Source organism: Branchiostoma lanceolatum, chromosome 15 (assembly GCF_035083965.1).
Source record: "Branchiostoma lanceolatum isolate klBraLanc5 chromosome 15, klBraLanc5.hap2, whole genome shotgun sequence".
Lineage (NCBI taxonomy): Eukaryota > Metazoa > Chordata > Leptocardii > Amphioxiformes > Branchiostomatidae > Branchiostoma > Branchiostoma lanceolatum.
In genome coordinates this window covers 12,574,769-12,598,095 of record NC_089736.1, presented here as the reverse complement: position 1 = coordinate 12,598,095, position 23,327 = coordinate 12,574,769, and the positions used below count along the sequence as shown (strand labels likewise).

The 23,327-nt window shown below is 39.8% G+C and overlaps 1 protein-coding gene across 1 annotated transcript in view; it reads right to left on the bottom strand.

Moving 5' to 3' along the window:
• LOC136421283 (low-density lipoprotein receptor-related protein 1-like) overlaps positions 1-23,327 on the bottom strand; it is a 128,650-nt gene that overhangs the window by 41,672 nt on the left and 63,651 nt on the right. The window contains exons 30-55 of the mRNA XM_066408513.1: positions 22,928-23,036; positions 22,194-22,329; positions 21,193-21,324; positions 20,370-20,600; positions 19,737-19,911; positions 18,910-19,010; positions 18,076-18,225; positions 17,228-17,374; positions 16,528-16,662; positions 15,721-15,861; positions 14,622-14,756; positions 14,024-14,153; positions 13,330-13,608; positions 12,524-12,651; positions 11,612-11,761; positions 10,933-11,024; positions 10,153-10,297; positions 8,994-9,180; positions 8,426-8,633; positions 7,947-8,139; positions 7,293-7,418; positions 6,645-6,770; positions 5,944-6,060; positions 4,729-4,845; positions 3,242-3,391; positions 2,046-2,159 (exon numbers count right to left, since the gene is read on the bottom strand). Coding sequence (XP_066264610.1) covers positions 2,046-2,159; positions 3,242-3,391; positions 4,729-4,845; positions 5,944-6,060; positions 6,645-6,770; positions 7,293-7,418; positions 7,947-8,139; positions 8,426-8,633; positions 8,994-9,180; positions 10,153-10,297; positions 10,933-11,024; positions 11,612-11,761; positions 12,524-12,651; positions 13,330-13,608; positions 14,024-14,153; positions 14,622-14,756; positions 15,721-15,861; positions 16,528-16,662; positions 17,228-17,374; positions 18,076-18,225; positions 18,910-19,010; positions 19,737-19,911; positions 20,370-20,600; positions 21,193-21,324; positions 22,194-22,329; positions 22,928-23,036 — 3,854 coding nt within the window. The remainder of the gene's footprint in view (positions 1-2,045; positions 2,160-3,241; positions 3,392-4,728; positions 4,846-5,943; positions 6,061-6,644; positions 6,771-7,292; positions 7,419-7,946; positions 8,140-8,425; positions 8,634-8,993; positions 9,181-10,152; positions 10,298-10,932; positions 11,025-11,611; positions 11,762-12,523; positions 12,652-13,329; positions 13,609-14,023; positions 14,154-14,621; positions 14,757-15,720; positions 15,862-16,527; positions 16,663-17,227; positions 17,375-18,075; positions 18,226-18,909; positions 19,011-19,736; positions 19,912-20,369; positions 20,601-21,192; positions 21,325-22,193; positions 22,330-22,927; positions 23,037-23,327) is intronic.

Below are 23,327 nucleotides of genomic sequence, written 5' to 3'. Positions count from 1 at the left end.
GGCAGCAGGGAGAAGGTTAACCTCAGAGTCTGTATACTATTCTGTCATGATGCATGGTTGCATACAACTTACAAGCGATCGCTATAATGTCACAGTAACGCAATGGTAAGCAAAAAATCAGGTGGAACGCAAAAGATTAATTCACAATTTAATTCATAATTTTTCGGCTAATTTGAATATTGATTACTTATTTAATCTGCTATTTTTATTTTGCCTACCAGTTTTGGAATACCCCGGATATCAACAAAAACAGCAATCACTCGTATTCATATACAGTCAAACCTGTCTATAGTGGTCACTCAAGGGACTGAGTAAATTTGGCCACTATGGCCAGGTGACCACTATATAGAGGATATGGTCGACTCGAGCAATGAGTGACACAAGACATAAGTTTATACTAAGGTACTGAGTATTTTTTCACATACACACTGCACAGGTACTAGGTGCTTATAACATCTACAGTTCAATTTTTGTTTCCTTATTTTTGTTATACAGTATATCATAATTTTAATTGAAGAAACATTGCAATGACCATGCCCTACACAAACACATAAACTGCAAATGGTCTTCAATTTAGTTGACATGGATGTCCAGTTTACCAGTTCCCACGGCAAAATTAGTCAGCTGCCCCGCACTCTTCGCTATTATCTAGCAAACTCGAAAAAGACGGACTTGTGCTCCAGGTTCTGAAGACTTCTGAAGAGACCGCCATTTTTCTTGGAAGTTTGGTGCCTCTGTCGCCGACAACGAACGAAATTTAGCCATGTAAAACAACTTATTTTGCAACTGAACGCCACCCATTTAGTTACCAACATTTTGAAACAAAGGATTGTTCCTTTGTTTCCACCTATTGTTCGTTTTCGGCCGGTTTTCAAACAAAACATCGTGGCGAGTTCCCTTTGTTTTCAGCTTGGGTTCTGCTTCTACCATTATCCCTAGTATGTGGTAATCATTGGAAAAGTGCATCCGTTCATGCTTATTTCTTTCATAAATTTAGTACAACTTGTATCTTACATCATAATATATCTGTATCGATGTATTTTTAAGGTTTTAATAATGAAATTACTCTCAGGGATGCGGTATTACAAAATAGATATACCGTATCTAACCTACATATCAGTGGTATCGTCTGAACTCTTGTGACCTTTGCTGCGACGCCATCTTGGAAAAATGCGTAAATCTCGAAAATTCTTTATTTACCCGCAGAAAACGGAAATTCCGCCCGGAAAATTACATGTTCAAGAACTTAACACGTCAGATACATGAATGAGTCTTCTGTTAAAAAGCTGCGGCCGTAATTTCGCCCAGTCCGACAGCTCAGAAATGACGATGTGCCGCGGAACCGAGACGAGTGTTTACAGCCACGTAAAAAATCAGAAGACACCATTTCGGGAAATACTTCGCGTCAAACTACGAAATTCTTTAATGTTTTCTTTATTCATACACATTAAGGTTCTAGTTGAGCCCACGTTTTGGTGGCGCAGCGCGGAAATAAAAAGATTGTGAACCTGGCACGGCTTGAAGTTACGACTGCTCATGTAAACAAAGGTACGCCGGCCACGCTGTGACCGCGGCCTGACCACGCGCAGTGACCGCTATTGGCAGTGTTGCCGTTGCGGCCGGACCGAAAATTGGCTGACCGCGACCACATTGGACAGGTGACCGCTATAGACTAATTCTTAATGCTTATGTCAATGGGAAAAATCCAAGGGACCGACAAAAAGTGACCACTATGGCCAGGTGACCGCTATGTCCAAGTGACCGCTAACACAGGTTTTACTGTATTACATGTATATATAATTTTCTTCAGTTTCCAGCAAGGTCTATGAAAGAACCAATTATCGACAATGACTATGTCTTACAGCAATATTTCCAATAAGCTGAAGTTTGAGACACCTCTTTAACTGTCACAAGAATGCTTTTCGATTTTCTGTCCTAATTCTTTCGTACCACAAATGTGTTGGCTCCACAACAGTATCAACGCAACGAAAACAGGAAGTTGGAAAATATACAATATGCAAAAGTAGGACTGTAGTACTGCTTACAACAGCTAGAGGGCTCATCCGAGTTGTCTCCACAGTCGTTGTCGTTGTCACATTTCCAGGACTCTGGAATGCAGCGTCCGTTCTTACACTGGAAGTAACCGCTGCCACATAAACCTGAGTCAAAGAGAATTATGGAAAACAGTCAAATCGATATTCCATATTTTTGTAAGTACTTCAACTATCATACATTGTATAATATTATTGTAAATCTTATCAATCTTATACATCGACTTTCACAAGTGTGGTTTACAATAAAGATTAACCTGTAAGCTCAAAATGGCATTGTAATGACAATTAATTTAATTGCATATTCATACCCAGAAGCCCTAAATGCAGTATGTTAAATAGAGAATAGAGAAAAAAGCATCATTCTACAATTGCATTTGACTTAAATCTTCAGTTTACATGCCTCATCTCTTTCTTTTAAAACATAAGGCCACAGCAAGTAAATCTTATGGATGACATCAGAGGCACTCTTTAACGTTCGCCTGATTTTAAAGAAAAAAAAATTGAATAAAGGAAAAATATGCCATATGCATGGTAGCCATTTCTGTAGTAACTATAGGTCAGCATTTCTAAGTTGTAGTGACTCTAGTGAGGTAGCCATGTCTGTAGTAAGTTATAGAAGTGAAACTAATTCTGAAATCAATTATAGTTGTAAAAGTGGCACCAGTGTGGTAGCCATGAGTGTAGTTACCAACTTGGTAAGTGATACCAGTCTACCATACTTGTGTCACTTTGTGCACTTCTTAAATACAGGAAAAAAAAACTTGTTGGCTGTGATACCATGTTTTGTCGCTTACTTTTTGTTACAATGTTTATGATGTTTATTTAAAAAATTCAGCCATCTTATTTTCTTTTACCCATCTTGTTTCTTATCGCCTTCTTTCATTAAATTTGGAGTCTGCACAGGGTTGTCATCCATAAAATTTACTTGCTATGGCCAAAAGAATTTACAGAGTGATACAAGAGTACTGTAATTCTTGATTTGCTAACTGTAACTTAATTTTAGCTGATCTAACGGTCACTAGTCAACAGCTAAAATTTCATCATCGCAGATATTTCATCACTAATATTTGAGACAGTAATGTTTGTTCTCACCGTTAAAATTAAGTGCCGTGACATTCTCCTTTTCCCCCAAACTGCTATATTTTCCTGCCGCTTTATTAAAGTGATTTACAGTAGTTAATGCTTACAGTCTTCCTCATCAGAGTTGTCCCCACAGTCGTTCTCTCCATCACACTTCCACTGAGGGAGGATACACAGGCTGGTCATGTTACAGTTGATGTACCCAGACAGAACCTCCTCCAGACCGCGCTCTCTGTACGTACTGCAATCCACTGGAGCTGTGGGAAAGATTTCACAGGGTGAATTAAAGTTGCAGTGATCTTGAGTATATACACAATTAGGGGTGGATATCGGTTCGCTGGACCTGATTCGGACCTTTATAACATCCAAGAACCGAGTCCAAAAAACCTGAAAGCCAAAACCTGAGTCAAAAAAAAACTGAACAAAGTACAAATATATTTTTCCATTTTGTTTGATAAAAAGTGTTTTGAGTGTCCCCTCTGACAAAAAAGGCATTTAAAATAAGCACAACATTCAAATATCAAACACTGGTTTATCTTTAAAATTTTCTCACCAAGAAACTTTTATAGTTCTGCGTGTCAGTATTAATTCTCTATGCTTAATATTGGTCTAATAAAACAAAACATCAACTGGACAGGATCAGGTCCAGGTTCAGGTCCGGACCTGAACCTAAATCTCTGGACCTAAACTTGGACTTGGACCTTATCAAGCCGAACCAGTATCCACCCCTATACACAATGTATTTATTGAAATAATTATAGTAAAATGCTGTGTTTCTCGGTTACCTGGCAGACCCTAACAAATATCTACCCTTTTTTGGGTCAACCGCTTATGCTAGAGTCACATTTCCCAACCGGGGCCTGGTCGGCTGTTCGTGGAAGCGAAAAATTAAAGACTTTGTCAATAAATATGCACGAACTGTGCTCTTGGATAATTTTATGGTACGTTTTGTGCTTTTTGTTGTCCTTTATATCATATTTTTTATTCTCAAAAAGACTGCCCGATCGGGCCCCGGATTAGAAATGTGACCCAAGCATAAGCGAAGGCCAAAAAGTTTTTTGACCTAACATCTGAGAGATAAAAATTCAAAATAGAATTCAAGTAGTCCTGCCAATTTTCTTACAGACTTCCAGTATTTCATACTCTTAACATAATAAGGTTCTGAACGGTTGACTCGATTTGGATTTGTGTAGTAGTAGTACACATTTTTCTTCTTTGTCCAGCTTATCAAATTGAATGTGCTTGCTTTGCTACAACATATATCTATTATTCTATATCAATATGATGTTGAAAATGACCAGTGTCCTAATGCATTCTAATTAACATTGTTGAACTGTATTGTTCATCACTTTGGCTGAAATCTAAAAGATAAAAGAGAGGTAAAGTTGATGGAAGGAGAGGGCTTAAGGCTCTGCCTTCCCATACCATGCCCTATATATAGACACAGAGGATTAACACTGCCCAGATGGACTCAAAGTCTACAGGACCTTTATTGTAATACCTAATAGTATACAAACGTATAGATTTTCATCATTATCACATTGTATCACTGGCCAAACTCTAAATGAGTATACAGTGTTATTTGGATACTTACGACAACCAATCTCGTCTGAAGCATCCTCACAGAAGATTCTCTGGTCACACCTCAGGGATTCATCGATACAGCGTCCGTTGTTGCAGCGGAACTCTCCTGGAGCACAGCTTCTCTCATCTACAAGAGAATCATACACATATCAATTTGAAGATCAGAAGTGTGCTTTCCAAAGGTTACGTTTATCATGAAGCAAAATATATCTTGTCCGTGAACTGGCAGCAGTGTTTGCACGGTCAACACACCCCTTGCCAAACTGTTGTCTAATGTAGCATTAATGCCAGAAATATATATGCAGCACTTGGTTAGTGCACACTGCCATGGTAATTTCATGGTAATTATGGCTGTCCAAATACCAGTCCCTCAATGTCCTAGCAGCCATGCCTTGGACCAAGGCTTGAACCAATTAGTTGGTATCTTTCCAGCATTAGTGCTTTCTGCCACGGCATTTAGTCATGCTTGACCTATACATTGGTACCCTGCAACAACTGGGGTTTTTGACAAAGGTGGACTGTAGTTAGGGGGCAGAGGGTTAATTTGGTGTGACCACCAGCCAGGGGAAAGGGTTTCCACTTCCCCTTCAGTCCAAGAAGACTGGGTGATAAATGATGATTAATGGACAGGGGTGTATGCTGGCATTAATGCTCTGTTTCAAAGGGAATCCAGCATTAATGCCTGATGTGCTCCGCTAAGGAGCGCCCAGTGCGGCATTAATGCTACATTAGACAACAGTTTGGCAAGGGACGGCATCTATTTGTTACCGGGTGCTGATTTGATTGTAAGAGTTAAAATCCCTGGGGGGCCTGGCCCAGCCAAAAATAGCCGCAGGGTGTCCCACACAAAAAAAGGCCGTATACTATCTGGCGAGCCCTTTTTTTCAATTGTGACCTGTAAGCATTGGAACCGGTGCAATGGCCTAGTGGATAGAGTGTTCGCCTTGCATACGGTAGGTCGTGAGTTCGAACCCCGGCCGGGTCATACCAAAGACTATAAAAAATGGTACATACTGCTTTCTCTGCTTAGCACTCAGCATTTGGGATAGAGTGTGGTAGTTAAACACACCACTACCAGTGGACCAGCCCCCTGCTGTAGTGATAAAGTTGTGTGGCCCAGGGCTACCGAAATGGAGATGGGCGCCGCCTTATGCACTGTCTGGTGCGGGGAGGACTTAAGCTTAACTAAGCATTGGTATTGGAGAACACAGGTCTGACAACTTACCACATCTGTCCTCGTCGGAATTGTCATGACAATCGTTCTTCCCGTTACACCAGAGGTCCTCGGAGATGCAGCGACTATTGCGGCACCTCTTCCACCCATCACGGCAGTCACGGGTGGCTACAAAGAATAAAGATCTTGAGTTTATACTGGATTTCACATCATAAATAATCAGTCCATCGTTATACTATAAAATTGATGGTAAGTCTCTAAAAGTTAAAGATGAGTAATATTGTATAATTATGTAAGAAATTTAAAGGTATCAATAAATTTTTACTCTATTTTTTTTATTGCTGTGACAGTCATCATAGAGATGGTAGGTTACAGCCTCTAACAGCCTCCTGATAGGCTGTAAAAATATAATCTTGCCTCATTCTGGGTAACATTGTCAAAATAAAACATGCTCTATTTCATTTAACACCCACCTCTGTATTCTAATCCTTCCAAAGTACCATTGATTTCCTTAAACTTTTAACAATTTTAGTTCATTTCGCTTCACATTTTGTTCCATTTCATTCTATTTCGTTCCATTGCACGCTTTCTGTACACCGGTTTGCCACCACAGCCCGGTACAGGCTAGTAATTTGGCTTAAGTTTACCTAAAGCGTATGACAAGGGAAGATGAAGCATTCTTTACCACACTGTCCTAGATTCTGGACTTACAAACAATATTAAAAACTGCTTGACAGATATCGACGGCTTACCACAGTATGTGTTTTCCTCATCGCTGCCATCCTCACAGTCTGATATCCCATCACAGGAGTCCTCGTAAGCAATACAGCCCGACGCACTGCACCCAAACTGGCGAGGAGAACAGGTCACCTCAGGCTCTGGGGAAACAATACACCTTCAGTTATATTTGTAAAGGCGTCCTAAACTTCAGAAAGTGGTATCATTTTTCCAATGGATTACGTATGAAAACAATCCCTTTAAAACCTACATTCAAAACCTCAAATCTTTACCCCCACGGGAAAGTTGGATTTGTCAGGTTTTGTAAAAAAAAAAAGGAGGTCAATTCTGGCATTTTAACGAGCTACAGCCAGAAGTTTGACATGATACCAGGGTTTCACTCCATGTCCTAATAGATCAGTCCAACCAGAATACTGAGGATTCCGGGGTCAAAACATGGCAAAGGTCGCAAATTCTGTCCTCCCCAGCAGAAAACTGATCCTTTCTAGTAAGCAAAATTTGCCCAGGAAAAAAATCATTTAAAAAATAAAATAAAAAGTTTGAGAGTATACACGGTGCACTTTTCTGAGCAACTCCTTTGGTGGTACCTCCCCTTAGTCAAACTACATTGATTTCATACTATACATTTATGGTCATACTGTTCACAGTCACAATCAACTCACCGACACATCGCGTGGCATCCATGAGTACTTTGGGAGGACGACAGGTACAGTTGACCAGTCCATTGGGCATGACGCTGCACTCATGGTCACATCCTCCGTTCAGAGTACGGCACGGACTCAACATACCTGGGGGGGGGGGAGAAATAAACAAGGATAGCTTTTAAAAGATTAAATCAAAACGTTGACTCAGTACAGCGGGGGGCTAGTCCAAGTTGGTAGCAGTGTATGTTCAACTACCATACTCCAAGTATCAAAAGACTTGGAAGTGAAATTACAATCACATCTGGTAGAAGTAGTACCAAAAGTACCAAGTAACATATGGAAATGCTGTCTCGTGGTTAGGGTTGTTGACTTAGACTTTATATGTTCTGGGTTCAAATCGCCAGCAGGCCACAATTTTGTGCCCTTGGGAAAGGCACTTTACACCAGTCCTGTTTCTCCAATCAACGCCCTTTCTGATGGGACATAAAGCCCGAGTCACACCTCTAGCATGTTAAAAAACCTTGCACACTTATTGAAAAGTGTAGGGGTCTATCCCAGTGAGAGTCGACAAAACCTTTAAGGTCTTTTATGTATAATGATTGTTTTTATTTTGTACAAAACTGTTTAAAGGGTTTTTAAGGGTTATGTGGAACAAACATACACTATACTCACAGTTGTTTGTCTCGTTGGCGACAGCGATGATTCCCATTGGCTGCTGGCTGATGTCGCTGCGGAGAACCTTGACATTGCTGCCGTCCAATTTGTTCGCGGCCATGACCGAACGTCGAACCCAGTCAGTCCAGTAGATGTAGTCACCATACACGGCAAGGCCGAAGGAGTGCACGGGCTCAACTTGTAGAATTACCTAAAACAGGGAGGAGATTTACTGATAGTCAACAAAAGACAAACCTATGCCTGTAAGTAAAAAGGAAAGTGATCTTGATACAGTTTAGCTCACTGAAAGAGCTAATCTTCCACTGGTCGTGACCCAGAAGATAGTGGATGCTGTCGGAAACGTCTGACTGCTTCGAAATTTTATCCAGTTGCTTGTATGAGTAACTATTTTTGGCGCATTTGATAATGTCTGTTCAGAATCATAATAATGTTAATTTTTCAAAATTTCTGCCATACATGTACAATGTAGCACCTACCACTCTTTTGGTGCCATCATAATTGCATCTCTCAATCTTGTCCAAGGTGGCGTCAGACCAGTACAGTTTCTCGGCTGCATGGTCGATCGCCAGACCGTTTGGCGTCCGGATGTCGCTCCCCTGCACGATCGACACCACCTCCTGGCCTCCGATGTACGACGTCATGATGCTGGGGCTCTTGTCGTTCCAGTTTGTCCACCAGATCCGCCTGAAATTCAAATAGTTACAGTTAATGTTACTGACCAATCAAAACATTGCTACACAGGGCTCTTTACACAAATGCAAAATTAAAACATAAAAATGCACAAATTTGACGGACATGCTGTCACTCTCTCATTGGTCAAACCGCTAATTGTGATGGACAGTTGGGATCAGTCTATTAGGGCTTGGATTTTCTATCAGTTCTCACCACACAACAACATCGTATCTTTTCACCTTTAATGTCGATATGTAATTGTATAGTGTTATTGAAACTTACTATGTGTAGGAATGACTAGAAATTGGAGTTTTTTATTCAAGTTTCAAGCCTCATAAAATGCTCTGGATGCCTTTAACAAATCCTTCTTACCCTTGGCATTCATCCAGCACAATAGCGCGAGGGTGGTCCTCCTGGGATAACACAACGATAGTCTCGTTCCGTGCTCCCGGCTTTGTTTGGTTCAGAGAGAATCGGCGAATGTTGGAATCCGTGTAACTCGTCCAGAACAGTTCGTCATTTCTTCTGTGGTAGGCAAGGCCTTCAACTGACCCCACATCTGGGAAAAGATAAAAGTTCAACATGCATCCTTTTGCTGCGTATTCAGAGAAAAAAATCCCTCATCTCCCTTACACAGTGAAAAGGCTTTGGCCAACATTAAGTCATCTCTCAGACTGTTACAGTAGTGATTCTCTAGGTGTGCATTTCGTTTCCGACAAGGAAAAATCCGATTCAAGAACACTCGAAGATATGCTATTCGTAATTAAGAAATGGGCGTACTAAAGAAATGATAATTATAACCTTTTGTCAAAACTGAATAAAACAAATTTTGATAATGGAATTTGCGGATTCAAGACACTCTTTTAATATATTCTCCTATGCAGAGCCTTGACCACAGCCTACACAATAAACCTTGGATAGACTTTTTTGAAAGCCGGGGTGAGGTTTCCACTTTAAATTTGTGGGCGTGGCCTCAAACCAAATCAGAGAATTGGCTTTGCCTAAAGAAAACATTTAAAAGCAACTGGCTGACAGCTGGCTAGAGGCCACGCCCACAAAAGTGGAAACCTCAGCCCGGTTTAGCAGAGCCTCCTCAAGCTACGTATATGGCATCGTATGGCACAATCGGTAGGACGTTTCGCCCAGAACCGAGAGGTCCCGGGTTTGAAACCACCGGTATGCCCCGATGTTCTGCCCTTGGAAAAGGCACTTTACACTAATTTCCTCACTCTACCCAGGTGTGAATGGGTACCTGACTTCGATTGGGGAAGGTCGTATTGAGGTCACTTGCTGGCGCCGAATGGCAGCCGCCAGACCCTTGCGACAGTTTCATTAAGTGCAAGTGTGCAAATATGTATCATGTGTATTATTGTGTATTATGTGATTGTAAACCCTACAGCAATTCAGCATTGGCTGCCATTGCATGGGTAATTTCGGACCAAAAACCATTTATCATCATTATCATTATAGTATATTGTATAGGCATCGGGCTAGGCTCTACATAGGAGAATGTTTTAACAGAAGTACTCACTTTCCACGATGATTTTCTGTCCCGTGCCGTCTTCGTACACAGACTGGAGGTTGCCGTGGTGAATGTCGCTGTAGAAGATCCTCTTGTTGGTTCCGTTGCCGTAGTCAAACGCCAGACCAATCACATTCCTCATGTTATCCTTCAGCTGGAGTTGGGTAGCAATGTGTCAAAAATAACATGAAAATCTGTTGCTCCTTTCTTCAGTTATTCTCCTTGGAAGATTTTGACACATACGCCATTGCAATTCCAGTGACACATACCAGGGGGCCCAAAATTGACCTTGACCTTCCTCTTCCCTACATGCCAAATATCATTACAATCCATCTACAGGTTCTTCAGTTTTGCTGACATTAAGCAAATGTTGGTACGAGTATCAAACATGTAGTCTAGAATAAAGGTTTGGGTACTTCTCCCTCTTTGTAATGGTGAAAATGTAGGAAACTGTGTGTTTCTCAATCAGTGTAACACATCAGCTTTGCAGGCATGTGATGGCAACTGGCCAGTTTTAAACTGCTACATGTATAGCACAAACTTCTTCAAAAGAAATCATCAAGAAAATTTAACTTATGGCGTTATCGTAATATCAAAAACAGAATTATACAAAATTTAATGTACCTTATAACAACTGGATTGTATAATGTATTGCATTTCTTTCTTTCTTTATTGAGAATGAAACAAGTATTGTATATCTTGTGTATGTTATTACCTAGATGTCTAACCTGTAACACATGTACAATGTACATGTATCATATACCTATCATCCAAAAGAAGTTTCCTCACCTGAATAGTTTCTATAGGCCTGTTCTTGGAGTCCAGTACATGAGCACTCTTCAGACTTATCCGCTCAGAGTACAGCAGGTAGGCATCATGTGCTGTAAGAAGACGTGATGACAGTTTATGTTCATGCTATACAGCTTCTTAATTCTTACCACAGATCAGGAGAGTAATTGTGTTCTAAGTCACTTTTTTCCTTAAGAAAATGTTGGTTAACAGGGAAAAACTACTCCTACATGTAAGTTGGTGAATTTTTTTTTGAACTTGCACAAAAAAAGATTGTGAAACAATTACAAACAAGAAATACAAACTGGCAGGAAAAAAGTGTGACATCCACTTGCATGCCTAATTTACTTCTTTCTGCAAAAAATATCACAAGAAAGAACTCTGTAGTAGACTAAGACGGGCCAAGGTGATAGATAGAAAGGACAACAGATGCACCCATTACATAAAGGAGGCTATATGGATCAGAAAATCCACTCCAGTCTTGAACCATTATGAGGAGTGGATATAAACTCAGTGACATTTGGGACCACATTCTTCACATTGCAGCAGCGACACCTAGCTGCAGTACAAAGAAGAACCGGTCAGTATTGCTCTGAGAAAGGTGACTAGACTAGGTAAAAACACATGTCTTGTGAACAGAGAACTTTCTTATTCAGTTTCAGTATGTGTGACGACTTACCTTTACAGCTTGTGCCGTCGTCAGCCAGCATGCCATGTCCGCAGCGACATTTCCTCTTGTTGTTCCCCACATACAGACAAAGCTGTTCACAGCCACCGTTCTCTACGACCTTACCATCGGCACCAGTGTGAGGCCCACAGATGTTGGTACCTGTATGGAAACAGTCAAATATCTTACATCAAGATCATACATATTGTATTATCTGATGATTAGAGTTGAAATGTATAGCTTTGCAACCAACACACTTGCCGTTATCAAGCACAACTTGTAAGTACAACTTGCTTTTAGTACTCTTTAAGCACAACTTGCATGTATTCACTGTATTCTGTTGCTAACAACCATCATATAAAATGATACGGCCCAGTGGAGCAAAAATGTACAATAAAGGTCTTCATTATCATTATCATAATAAAATGTACACAAGGTTTACTGCTAAACCATCAAAAAGAAGAAAAATGTTCTTGGTTTATTAAGATATTTGAGGTATGTAAAATCTTTGAATCCATTTCATCACAATTGCTTACAGACAAATCTAATAGCTTTTAGAGGTACAAAATTAATTTCCATGAATTTCCATTTTGAGTGATATTGGGAAATTGAGTACGGTAAATGCAGAAATGTTCGCGGGGATTCAATTCCTCGGAAGGGAGTGTTCGCGGTGGTTTTGAGTTCGCGTTTGAAACAATATTAGCGCTACAGTCAAACAATGGAACAGCTTTTTTGCAGTGGTTTTTAGACTATTCACTGCGAAAAACGCGAACCTAAAATCAACGCGAACATTATTTTACAGTAATACACATTAAGCAGTAAGTTGAAATAAATGTGATTTTTGGAACTCTAAAGTCTTTCTAAATCTTAAGTCATGGTTTATGTATTAATTACATATAGAATACAAAAACAAGTAGACTGTACCATTTTGTCTCTGCTGACTAAACACAGCTATGTCCTTCAGTTGAATACCCAGGTTGTCTCTCAGTGTGCGCTGGTTGATAGTGGCGTTGTCCTTGTTTCCCATCATTATCACTCCACTTTTGTGGGTCCTGCAGAAATATTGGTAGATTTCTGTCATTCAAACTGATAGCCTTGTTGCTGACCATTGATTTCTATCTGTTGCTGACCATTGATTTCTATCTGACCATTCTATCTAATGGGAAAATTTCAGTAACTCTTGAGAATTCATCAACAGTACAAAGGACAGTGGGGTCCCCGGATAGAAATAGTCAATTTTTGAACCTAAGCACAATTCTTCCACTAGTTCTAACAAGTTCAAAATAAAGAACTGTGGACAATACTTAACAAGCTGCTAGGGGGCCCAAACCTACATTACTTCTTTATTACATCACAAGCTATCAGCCACCTAAAAATAAAGACCATAGCACGTCCAGGTCAAAAGATACAAAAACGGAAGTTCTGTTGCAGTACCAAGGTAACATACCAGGGGGCCCAAAATCGACCTTGAACTTTGGCTTCACAACACCTACCCACATACCAAATATCATCGTAATCCATCAAGAGGTTCTTGAGTTATGCTGACTACAGTAGGGTGGAAACACAAACAGACAAACAGACAAACAAATAGAGAGACAGACAGACACACCCAAAACTATATCTCCACTTTTCATGGAGATAAAAAGAAAAGAGCATTAAGCCAAATGGCAGTTATTCAAGCAACTTGATGAATTTGGAAAAAAAAAGAGCATTAAATTTTGTGACCATACCTATCTGTCCAGTAGATGTTATCGTTGTACAGACTAATAGCAAACAGGTCCTGGTTTTCAGTAGTTAAGATGTACTGATGGTTGCTGCCATCTATGCTGATACGCTCGATACTGTTACTGTTAGCGTCCACCCAGTAGACCATGTCTGTTTGGTAGTCCACTGCCATTCCGTTGGGCCACTGGAGACTGGTGTCGTTGTAGAGGACGATTCGCTGGGAACCGTCCATGGCCGCTCGCTCGATCTTCTGCTGGGTTCCCCAGTCCGACCAGAAAATGTAACTGTGAAGACCACAAAATGTTCATTATTTGATGAAATTTGAAACTAAGTTCTAGGCTTTATGAGCATAGAAGTAAGAATTTAAAGAAATCGGTAAGAGGCCCAAGATGTGTGAAGGGATTTCCAAGCTCCATCTAAAATGTTTTAGTTTCTTTTGAAAGAACTTTGACAGTATACATTGTTTTGTAAGCTACCAAGTGGTATTTTTTACTATCTATATTCACATTAACTTCACAAACCGAGTCAGTCCTTGGACTTTGTGGAAAGCCAAAGTGCTGCCAGAAAAACTGCATTCAAACAAGCTCCCACATTTCCTACCCAATGCAATACTACCCCTGCTATTACTGCATCTACTTAGTCTACTACTAACACTACTTCTACTACTACTACTAACAGTACTACTTTTACTACACCTACCCAAGGCTAGGGTGCACCACAATGTCCCGTGGTTTGTCCAGGTCCGTTGAGACGATGACATGTCGGAAAGAACCATTCCAGCGAGAAACCTCAATCAGATCAAACTGCTGATCTGTCCAGTAGATGTTTTCTAGAAGAAAAATAAAAAAATTCTGTCTTAGAGATCACAGTTATCAAGACTGAGATCATGCCTTCGTGAAGCTATAAGTCAAATGTTAAAAATCAGCTTTAGACTAAATCCCATATGTTTCAAAGTGCAATACATTTTCCTCTATATTCCATTCACAAAAAGCACAATCTGCAATGTGAGCAAAAGATTCTTTGATAAATCAGGCACAATTTTCAAAACCATTTGAGTCTTAATCAGATAATAAGGGAAGAGAAAATAACATTATTGGCAGAAGCTAAGCAAAACATGCAACATGCTAGGTTAATTTCTGATCAAAATGGAGACTACTAAAGAAATGGCACTTATCTAAAAAGTTGGTAAATTTATGAATCCTTTTTTATCTTAAGAGATGTCTTTCTTACGTTATGTCTCTCTTAAGAGATGTCTTTCTTTAGAGATGTCTTTCTTAAGACAGAACTGTAGACTTACTTGCGACCCAGTCGACAGCGAGTCCCTCCACACGCCCCATGTCTGTAGTGATGACAGTATCCTGCCAGGTCTGGTTACGGTTACTCACGTGGATGGACTTCATGGCAGTGTCCACCCAGTAGATCGTGTCATTTTCTGCAGGGACACAATCATGTTTTATCAAAATCTGTTATCAGAATATGATGAAATATATATATATTATACTTCTTATTAGAAAAAAATCTTTTTACTAATAGACGAATTTGAATGACACAAACTTATGTCGTCATAGGAGGGATTTTACTCACAAACTGTCTAAGGAATCACAAATGTATCTTAAGAATAGAACGAATTTAAACGATATTCTCCGAACCCTGAACGGTGTCACGGAACCCGGCATCTGTTGCAGGTTTTCAGATATCACTATACAATTTCGGTAACATTTCTCCTTCCTCACTTGCGTAAAATACCGAGAAAAACGGATTATTTTTGTACTTTTCTGTTGTAAATGAGTCAGATTGTAATTGAACTGATTCGAACATGCGCAATGACATGGCAGTTACTGACAACATCAGTTTGTGTCATTCAAATTCTTCTAATAACAGGTTAGAAATCAATCTTAAAAAGATAGTTTCCTTAACATTGCTTCTGTTCTCATGCAATAATCACTTCTCCTCAATGGAAAACAATCGCAGCAGTTTCAGCACCAGGGACAGACCCAGTACCCTGTTCTACAACAAAGCTCTTGCTGAATGTGCTTCTTGGTGTCTTTCTTTTTTAAATACTAGCAATAGCTAGTCGGGCAGCCTTGGCTCCTGTACATTGTACGCAGCCAAACAAATAAATAAATAAAATAAATACTTAGACAAGAGGTTAGCAATAGATAAGCAGTGCTCCACTCAGAAGCTCTGAAGAAGGTGTCTGACAGACACCGAAACGTCATCAGGTGAGAATTACTCATTGTGCAAAAAGAATGTCCTATATCCTGTGTTCTACCGACCTGATGACATTATTTTTGGAAGGGGCTGCACAGCTTCCCACACCTATTCAAGTCTAGAGCCACTATCAGTTAGTTAAAGTACACTTTCAGCTCAACACATTAAAAGGAAAACAAACATACCAGCAAGAAAGTCGATGGCTACAGCAAGAGCGCTGCCTCGGATGGGCGACAGGGCATCTGACTGTTCATTGCCCTGCTGTTGATTCAGCTGGATTCCCCTGATTTCCTCATGTACAGAATACAGGATAAATTCACTCAAACCTGAAAGGAAGAAAAAAATATTGTTGTCAATGAGCATACAATGTTCTAAAAAGATTACATGAAAGGCCATGAAAGCAAACATTAGGATTCCATGAGGAGACATATTATGTTTTTCTTTTCGTGATATAACATTGTGGACAATGAATCTTAATTATTTTGACATTCTTGCTGGGCCACTGTGTGTTCCATGCTACAAATGAAGACTTTTTATGTATAAACAATGCAAAGTTTCAGGTTTGCCACAAATTGCAGATGAAATAAAACCAGTCACCGCAAAATTACTGAAAACTAGATTGCTACACATGTATGCTAAGGTACAGTTGAGCCATTGACCAACTGAGTAGACCTTCTCAATTGAGGTGAAGCATATTGCTTTTTCAAGGAGTTATAGTTGTAGTGCAATGTGATGGCTCACATTTTTTAGCCAAGCACACAAGGTCATCTCTACTCTTCTTGATAAATGTGTTGGGTTCTTTTACATGCAGAGGTGTGACGCTTAAGGTTAACACTTATACACAGGGCCGCCAGCTTTACGTCACCATCCGAAATGAAGAATGCAATCCCTTACAACATGTCTGAGTTAGAGCCGACCCTAAGAATGAACTCTAGCCCACAGATCCACAGAATTTCACACCACTACTGGTGCTAGAACTGATCCCTACGTACCAGTACACTTCATGTTGTCAGGTTGAAGTTCATAGCCAGCTGTACAACTACAGGTCCGTTTCACAGCACCAGCAGGCAGGCACAGCTGCTGACAGCCTCCGTTGTTGGTGGAACATGGGTTACTGCCGCTGGGTCCTAAGGGAAAAAAAGAGCATTTGTTTGTTATTTCCGTTTGTTTATTCCTTTCTTTATTCCTTCAATAACAAGTTGCACACCCTCACTCACAAGCAGTTACTTACTACATGTAATTCATCAATATTCATGATTGTACAAGCATACCACAATACCCAAAGTCTTTTTCAACTAATCTGCTATTTTGTCATATAGAAGAATAGATTCTAGCCATATATCTTTCATCATCATCTTATATCCGGAACTCTGGTTAGGTATATTACATAAAGTTATTCCAGTACATATCTATAATTGTACTAATCTTGAAATTCCTGGGCAAAAACTTTAAGATTGTCGGTCGAAACATATACGGTAGTTTCTAATAAGGTTTGATACGTCAATGAAGGTAAGACATCAAGGTAATTAGATACACCTGACGATGGCCTGGATAAATATTGAAATGAAAGGCAATTTTCAAAATTGCTTGTGAGTAACTTTTTTTGCATACAATAAGCTTTGCTTTTATAGGAATTAATTGTTTCACTTTTATAAAGAATGCAAGTCTCTGTCAAGAAACTCTTGAGCTAACCTGTCCTGGTCTGGACGTCTGAGTCGAAGACCTTGATGTCCATGACCTTGCTGGTGCGACCGCGGAACACCTTCATGCCGCTACCGTCAATCTTGCTGGCCACCATGATTTGATTGGACGTATGGTCTCCCCAGTACATCAGGTCACCTGTGGACACAATCGGCAGATTTAAGCGCTGATAAACACATTCGATATAATTCACTGTCAAACCTGCACTCTAGTGAACACCTATGCATAAGGATCATGGCTGTTGTGTGACCACTTTTGGTGGTCCTTTGGTTACATTTTCTCATTGACTGAAACATACATGTAAGGAATGCTGCCTATAGTAGCCATCTCAAAGTCACTTGAATAGATCTGTTGAATTGTACAATGCGTCATGTACATGGAAGAAGGAACAACGCCAAATTTGATAATTCCATTTGTCCAGTCCTACAGAACCTAAAACCTGACACAAAGTTTTGTAACTTGAGCTTCCTCAATTGCAAGAACTGTTGTTTCTTAATCATTTACACTATTGCACGATAGTTGAGCGACCAAAATTGGGCTTGTGTGACGCTTAATTTTACAATTAGAATATGATGCAAAATGCATTATATTTAATTTATTATTACAACAAAAACGCGCAAAACATACAAATTTAATTATCCATAGAATTCCTTGAGTGACCTGTCAAATACGCCTTGAGCACATTAAAGGGGAAGAACTAGCAGCCACTCCCTGTAAGTGTAAGAGTGTATACTGCTACTGAAACAGCAAGGAAACTTGCTGACCCACAATGTATACTTAGTCTACAAGGCACTACAATTCTGAGCAAACTAAGGACGAAGGATGCATATATAACGTACCTCCCACAGCTAGTGCATGAGGCCTGCTCATGTTCTGTTGTACAGCCCCAGCAATGGTCGCCATGCCAGTTCCATCCAAGTTACAGGACGACACAGTTCTGTTACTGTTGATCCAGTACAATCTCTTCCCCACATGGTCCAGGGCTAAGCCTTAAAAAAACAGTTGACAGTTAATACTGGTCATCTTACATTTGAATTTGAATCTTATAACCTTTAAATCTTAACCTTTTTTTCCTATAGGAATGGTAAACAGAATGATAGTCAACTTAACATCTTTTTTTTTCTATAACATGGAATGGTGAACAGAAGAACAGGATGTATATTAAGTAAGTATGGGGTTGTGAATAAAGAACTTATTAATACATTTATTCACCAACCTTATGAAATCATTCAAGGAATAGCCACTGAATGTTAGACAGAATAAATGACTAAAATAGTAAACAAAACCAGTAGCTAACAAGGTTCACAGCTACCAAGTGTGAGTTTTAATCTTTATAATCATAAACGTTATCATAATAATAGAAATAAAGATACTGGGAGTTTATTTGCAAGTTCTTGCCCGAGGGCTAATTGAAACATGAAACAGTGTGTAGAAAAAGTATACAGACATCTTGCAAGTTAACATTATCATCATGGTCACAAGTGGAACAAGCGACTATTCTAAGAACTGCTTATGAATAAAATCTAACAGCTTTTTGCATTTGGTACTATGACACAGAGGAAAGTAAGTTCTTTTATAAAACACTTTATTTGTATAGTGTACCCCCAGTGACTACAAGTACATGTACATGTAGATGAAATACAGTTCATGTAGAAGGCTTGAACCAGACTTACTCAGAGTGGAGACGTTTTGAGCGATTTGTGAAACAGAACTGCCATCTGCGTTTGCACGTCCGATGTAGGGAACATCACCACCGTCAGACCAGAATATCAGACTAAAGGTTGGGAGAAAAAATATAACAAATCAGAAAATGGGCTTTTTGTTCACGGTAAATAAAAGCACATTGGAAGGGCTAGCGACCCCTCCCTCTAGAAATATTCTCTGCTACTGAAACAGCAAGGAAACTCTCTGAACAACTCTAAATTGAATTCCGAAGTAGTGTATCCACTTCCATACTGGCCCAACTTAATAAAATTAGCTTCAAATTTCAGCATTTCAAAACCTAACCCAAAGTGTGACTGTGTAAGTTAAAGCTTCTGTAACAGTTGCAATTGCAGTAAAAGATCAATGGCTTGCAGTGTGATTCTAGCTTTAAAAGATTCAGCATATTGTGCAATAAATGCCTCATACTCTGGCCACGATAACCTTTAAACGGGTGTTCTGGCCGGTCCGTACTTTACGGTATGGCCCAGGCTTCCCTAGTTTGATTCAAATCATTCATACTGGCTAAGAGTGCATCTGTTGCGCCGCTGTTGAAAATTGGAATATCGGCATTCGGACATTAAAATCAATTTTGTTACAATATTTTCTTCGACGACACAAAGCTGTCTCAACTTCTGGCACATTTCAAATTTAAATAAGTTTTTTTTTTGTGGGTATGACATAAATAAAATACAACACGGCGTATTCCGTATCACCCTTGGTCCCAGCCCTCCCACGGGTTGGTACCTTGGTCGATACGGAAAACACTGTGTTGTATTTACGTATTATTCCTTCTTACCCTTCTGACGGATGTACAGCCATGTATCCAGGTGCAGTGAGTGACATGTTCAGAGTTCTCTTGAAGGAGCCGTCCAGCTGTGACACTACGATAGACGTCTTCTCTCCAAAGTTGACTGTCCAGTACAGGTTTCGGGACAACCAGTCCACAGCTATTCCCACAGTATTGGTCAAATCTATAGAAGCAAACAAATGTACATGTAAATGAATTTCAGATTTAGTTGATACAATTAGTGAATTGATCAACATACACAAAAGACAATTTTTATACAACTTTTTTTTCTCAATAAAAAACTTGCCCAATAATCAAAATAAGACCAACCATATAAACTTTTCTTGGCCACACCAATTTAATTTCTTGGATAACGGATTTTTATTTAAAAAAAAAAAAAAAGAATTTACAAAAAAAAAATCATGAAAACTGAAGTGCTTTGCGATGCGACCAAGCTCAAGGTTTCTACATTCAATCACATGTGTCTGTTGGCACTTTTGGATTACAATCATGTCGAGACATGTATATTGCTATTACACTTAGTGACAGTCTACAGTACACCAAGATTTCTTAAAATCAAAATCCTTGATTGGACCATTTTGGTAAAAGAACAATCTAACACAAAATGATAACTGCAACTACCTTGCGATGTGACGAGGGTTTCTACATCGGAGCCGTTCAGGAAAGCCCTTCTGAGAGCGGGGAATCTCAGATCCATCCAGTAGATTCTCTCCTCTTTAGCATCAAAGTCCACGGCTGTCACGTTCCCAATATGTGGGAGGGTCAGGGCAGACATCATGTTGTAGTAAGGTTTGAGGAGGTCCACACCGCGCACTTCCAACTGTCGGGCATACAGGAGGAACTTCCCATCCACTGTGTGGAGAAAACATGTCATAGTAAACTTCCTGTCCCGAGAATACATGTTGGAACATTAGAGGGTTTTACAACAGTGTGTGATGTTACTATTTTTTATCAGACTCAAATTTTGATGAATTTTTATTTCATATATGAGCTATAGAAGGTCGAGAAATTCTGAATGATAATTTCTCTACAATAACCTATTCTCATAATGCCAAATGGCTATCTCTTTGAGTCATAAAATAGAATGCAAGCATAGGAATCACAATGTCACTGAGCACAGAAATTTAACATATGATATGAAAGCTCCCCTCCAATTAAGGTCTAGGATGAGCATTTATTTTTCTTGGCTAAGCTAAAACTTCAGGGTACCAACATAACACAGAATAAGTCACGGACTTCATGTAGTTTCTCTTAGAGACATTTCTGATGGCATCCACTATATGTGACTGAGAATGAAACCGATCTCAGTAACTTATGGAAGACAGTGTATGCTGTCTGAAATGTTTTGACTCTAGAGAGAATCTATCCAGTTGCTTGATCTATTGTATTACGTGTTATTCTTCCTGGATGTCTAACCTCCATTAATTTTTCATTGTATACTTACATTCACAGGTATGGTTGTCAGCCTTTAGCTTGTAGCGTTGAGGACAACGGCAGGCGTACGCTCCGTTGTACCCGATCAGACACAGGTGGGAACAGTCGTTCTTTGTCTTGTTGGCACAGGGATGGTTGTTAACTGTACATGTAGGGAGATTGAGAAACAATTGGACTAAGACTACAGCTTAAGCAAATAACAACAGCTTCCAAACATTTCTCTTATTTTAACACTTTATTTGAGTTTAATCTACATGTAATGCTGTAATACATAGAAACTAAACTTTATCCTGAGAAAGACCACAGTAGCGTGTGTAGTCCAGTGGTTAGCAACCCTGGCTCTGGAACTAAGAGCCATGAGTTCGATCCCAGCCGTGTCACTCACCCGACATACACGCTACCGGAAAGGGTCGCAGTCCTTAGGACGGGACGTTAAGCCGTGGTCCGCTGTACATTGTGCTTCTCGAAAAGAGCTACTAGGGGAATTTCCCCGGTACAATGAACCTGTACATACTGTACATAGCGTCTGTCTTTTCTGTCATGACCAGTGGAAGAATAGCTCTTTAGTGAGCTAAACTGAATCGATATCTCTTTCACTTTCAGCAAAGAACTAGTCGAAAGAAGTCTGTTTAGAAAAAAAATGTTGAATCGCTTTTCTTGACGCAAAACTACTTCTGTCACTGACGGACTTGTAGACTCACTTATACGCTTTTTCATTTTCCCCTAATCTTAAGCAGTCTAAGTTTGCCTGTCATAAAACTCTATCAATTTACAGATGTGAAAAAAAATATCATTGTAATCAATCTGAAGGTTCTTGAGATGTTATGAAGACTACAAAATGAAGGAAACACACACACACACAGACACGTCATAAACTATACTCCATTTTCCATGGCAGTAAAAATATAAAAGCCTTCATTTGACCAAATGAAAGCTCATCTGCTTTTAATTGATATTCCTGTATTTGTTTATTTGCTAACTCATCCATTCATTCCTGCCTTCATGACTCACCACTGGGTTGTCTGGTGGGGTGAACGATCTGTAGGTCAAACGGCTGGGTGCTGGTTCTCTGCAGGATGGTGAAGTTACCGCCGGTGTACTTGTTGGCCGAGGCAAGCATGTTGGTCCTCCAGTCAGTCCAGAACACCTGGGAAAGTTTGTAAATATCTCATGGTTAAAGAAGTGCTTAACCTTCTCCCTGCTGCCCAACTCTGTAGCCAATACAGAATGGGGTGCCACCAAATGGTTGCTTCAGTGTGCTAAAGGTTAATACTAACTTATAGGTAATGATAAAGCAGTCAAACCTCAGACTGAGGACAAAGCATTTGTTAGCTAGTAGACTAAGTGCAATGCGGCTTCACCATAGCTCACTTATTTAACCAAGCACACAGGGTCAACCCCTACTTTTCTCGATAAGTGTGTTGGGTTCTTTATGTGCAGAAGTTTGACACTTGAGGCTTATGCCTGAAGCTCCCTTGATATACAGGATGCAGGCTTTATGTCACCATCCAAAATTCCTACTCACAAAAATGAAATCTACAATGACATGCATAGCTTACATCGAGGTATGAGTTAAAAAGTAGGGTTTCTATCGTAGAGCCCTTAAAAGGTGCAAAAGGCTTCTCAGGAAAAAATAATCATCTTGGGGGCTTTCCAAAACCAATGGTTACACAGATGGAGGCATATGGAATAAGTAAAAATCAAGACACTTTATTTTTGACAGGTGTAACATTGAAATGTCCCACCTTCTCAGCATACAGAGATATGGAGAAGGGATGGCTGAGGTGACGATGTCCCCAAAGAACTTTCCTCACAGCACCGCCCTCATAGTCAGCTGATGTGATAGAGTCAGACCTGAAAACCATCACAGGAATTGTTTAACACACTGTGTAAGGTACAAATGTCAAGTGGATACTGGATCTAGAGTTTGGAAGTTCAAATCCTGGATGTTGTCGCCCACACAATATACACACTCGTAACTAGTGCTGCGTACCTAAACCCCGGACCTGATCCGGACTGGACCTAAAGTTTAGGTTCAGGTCCAAAAAAACCTAATCGTCTGGAAACAAGTCCGGACTTGAAACAAAAATCTCTCACTTATACTCTACTTTTTGTCTTAAGCCATTATAGACCTTCCTTTGATCA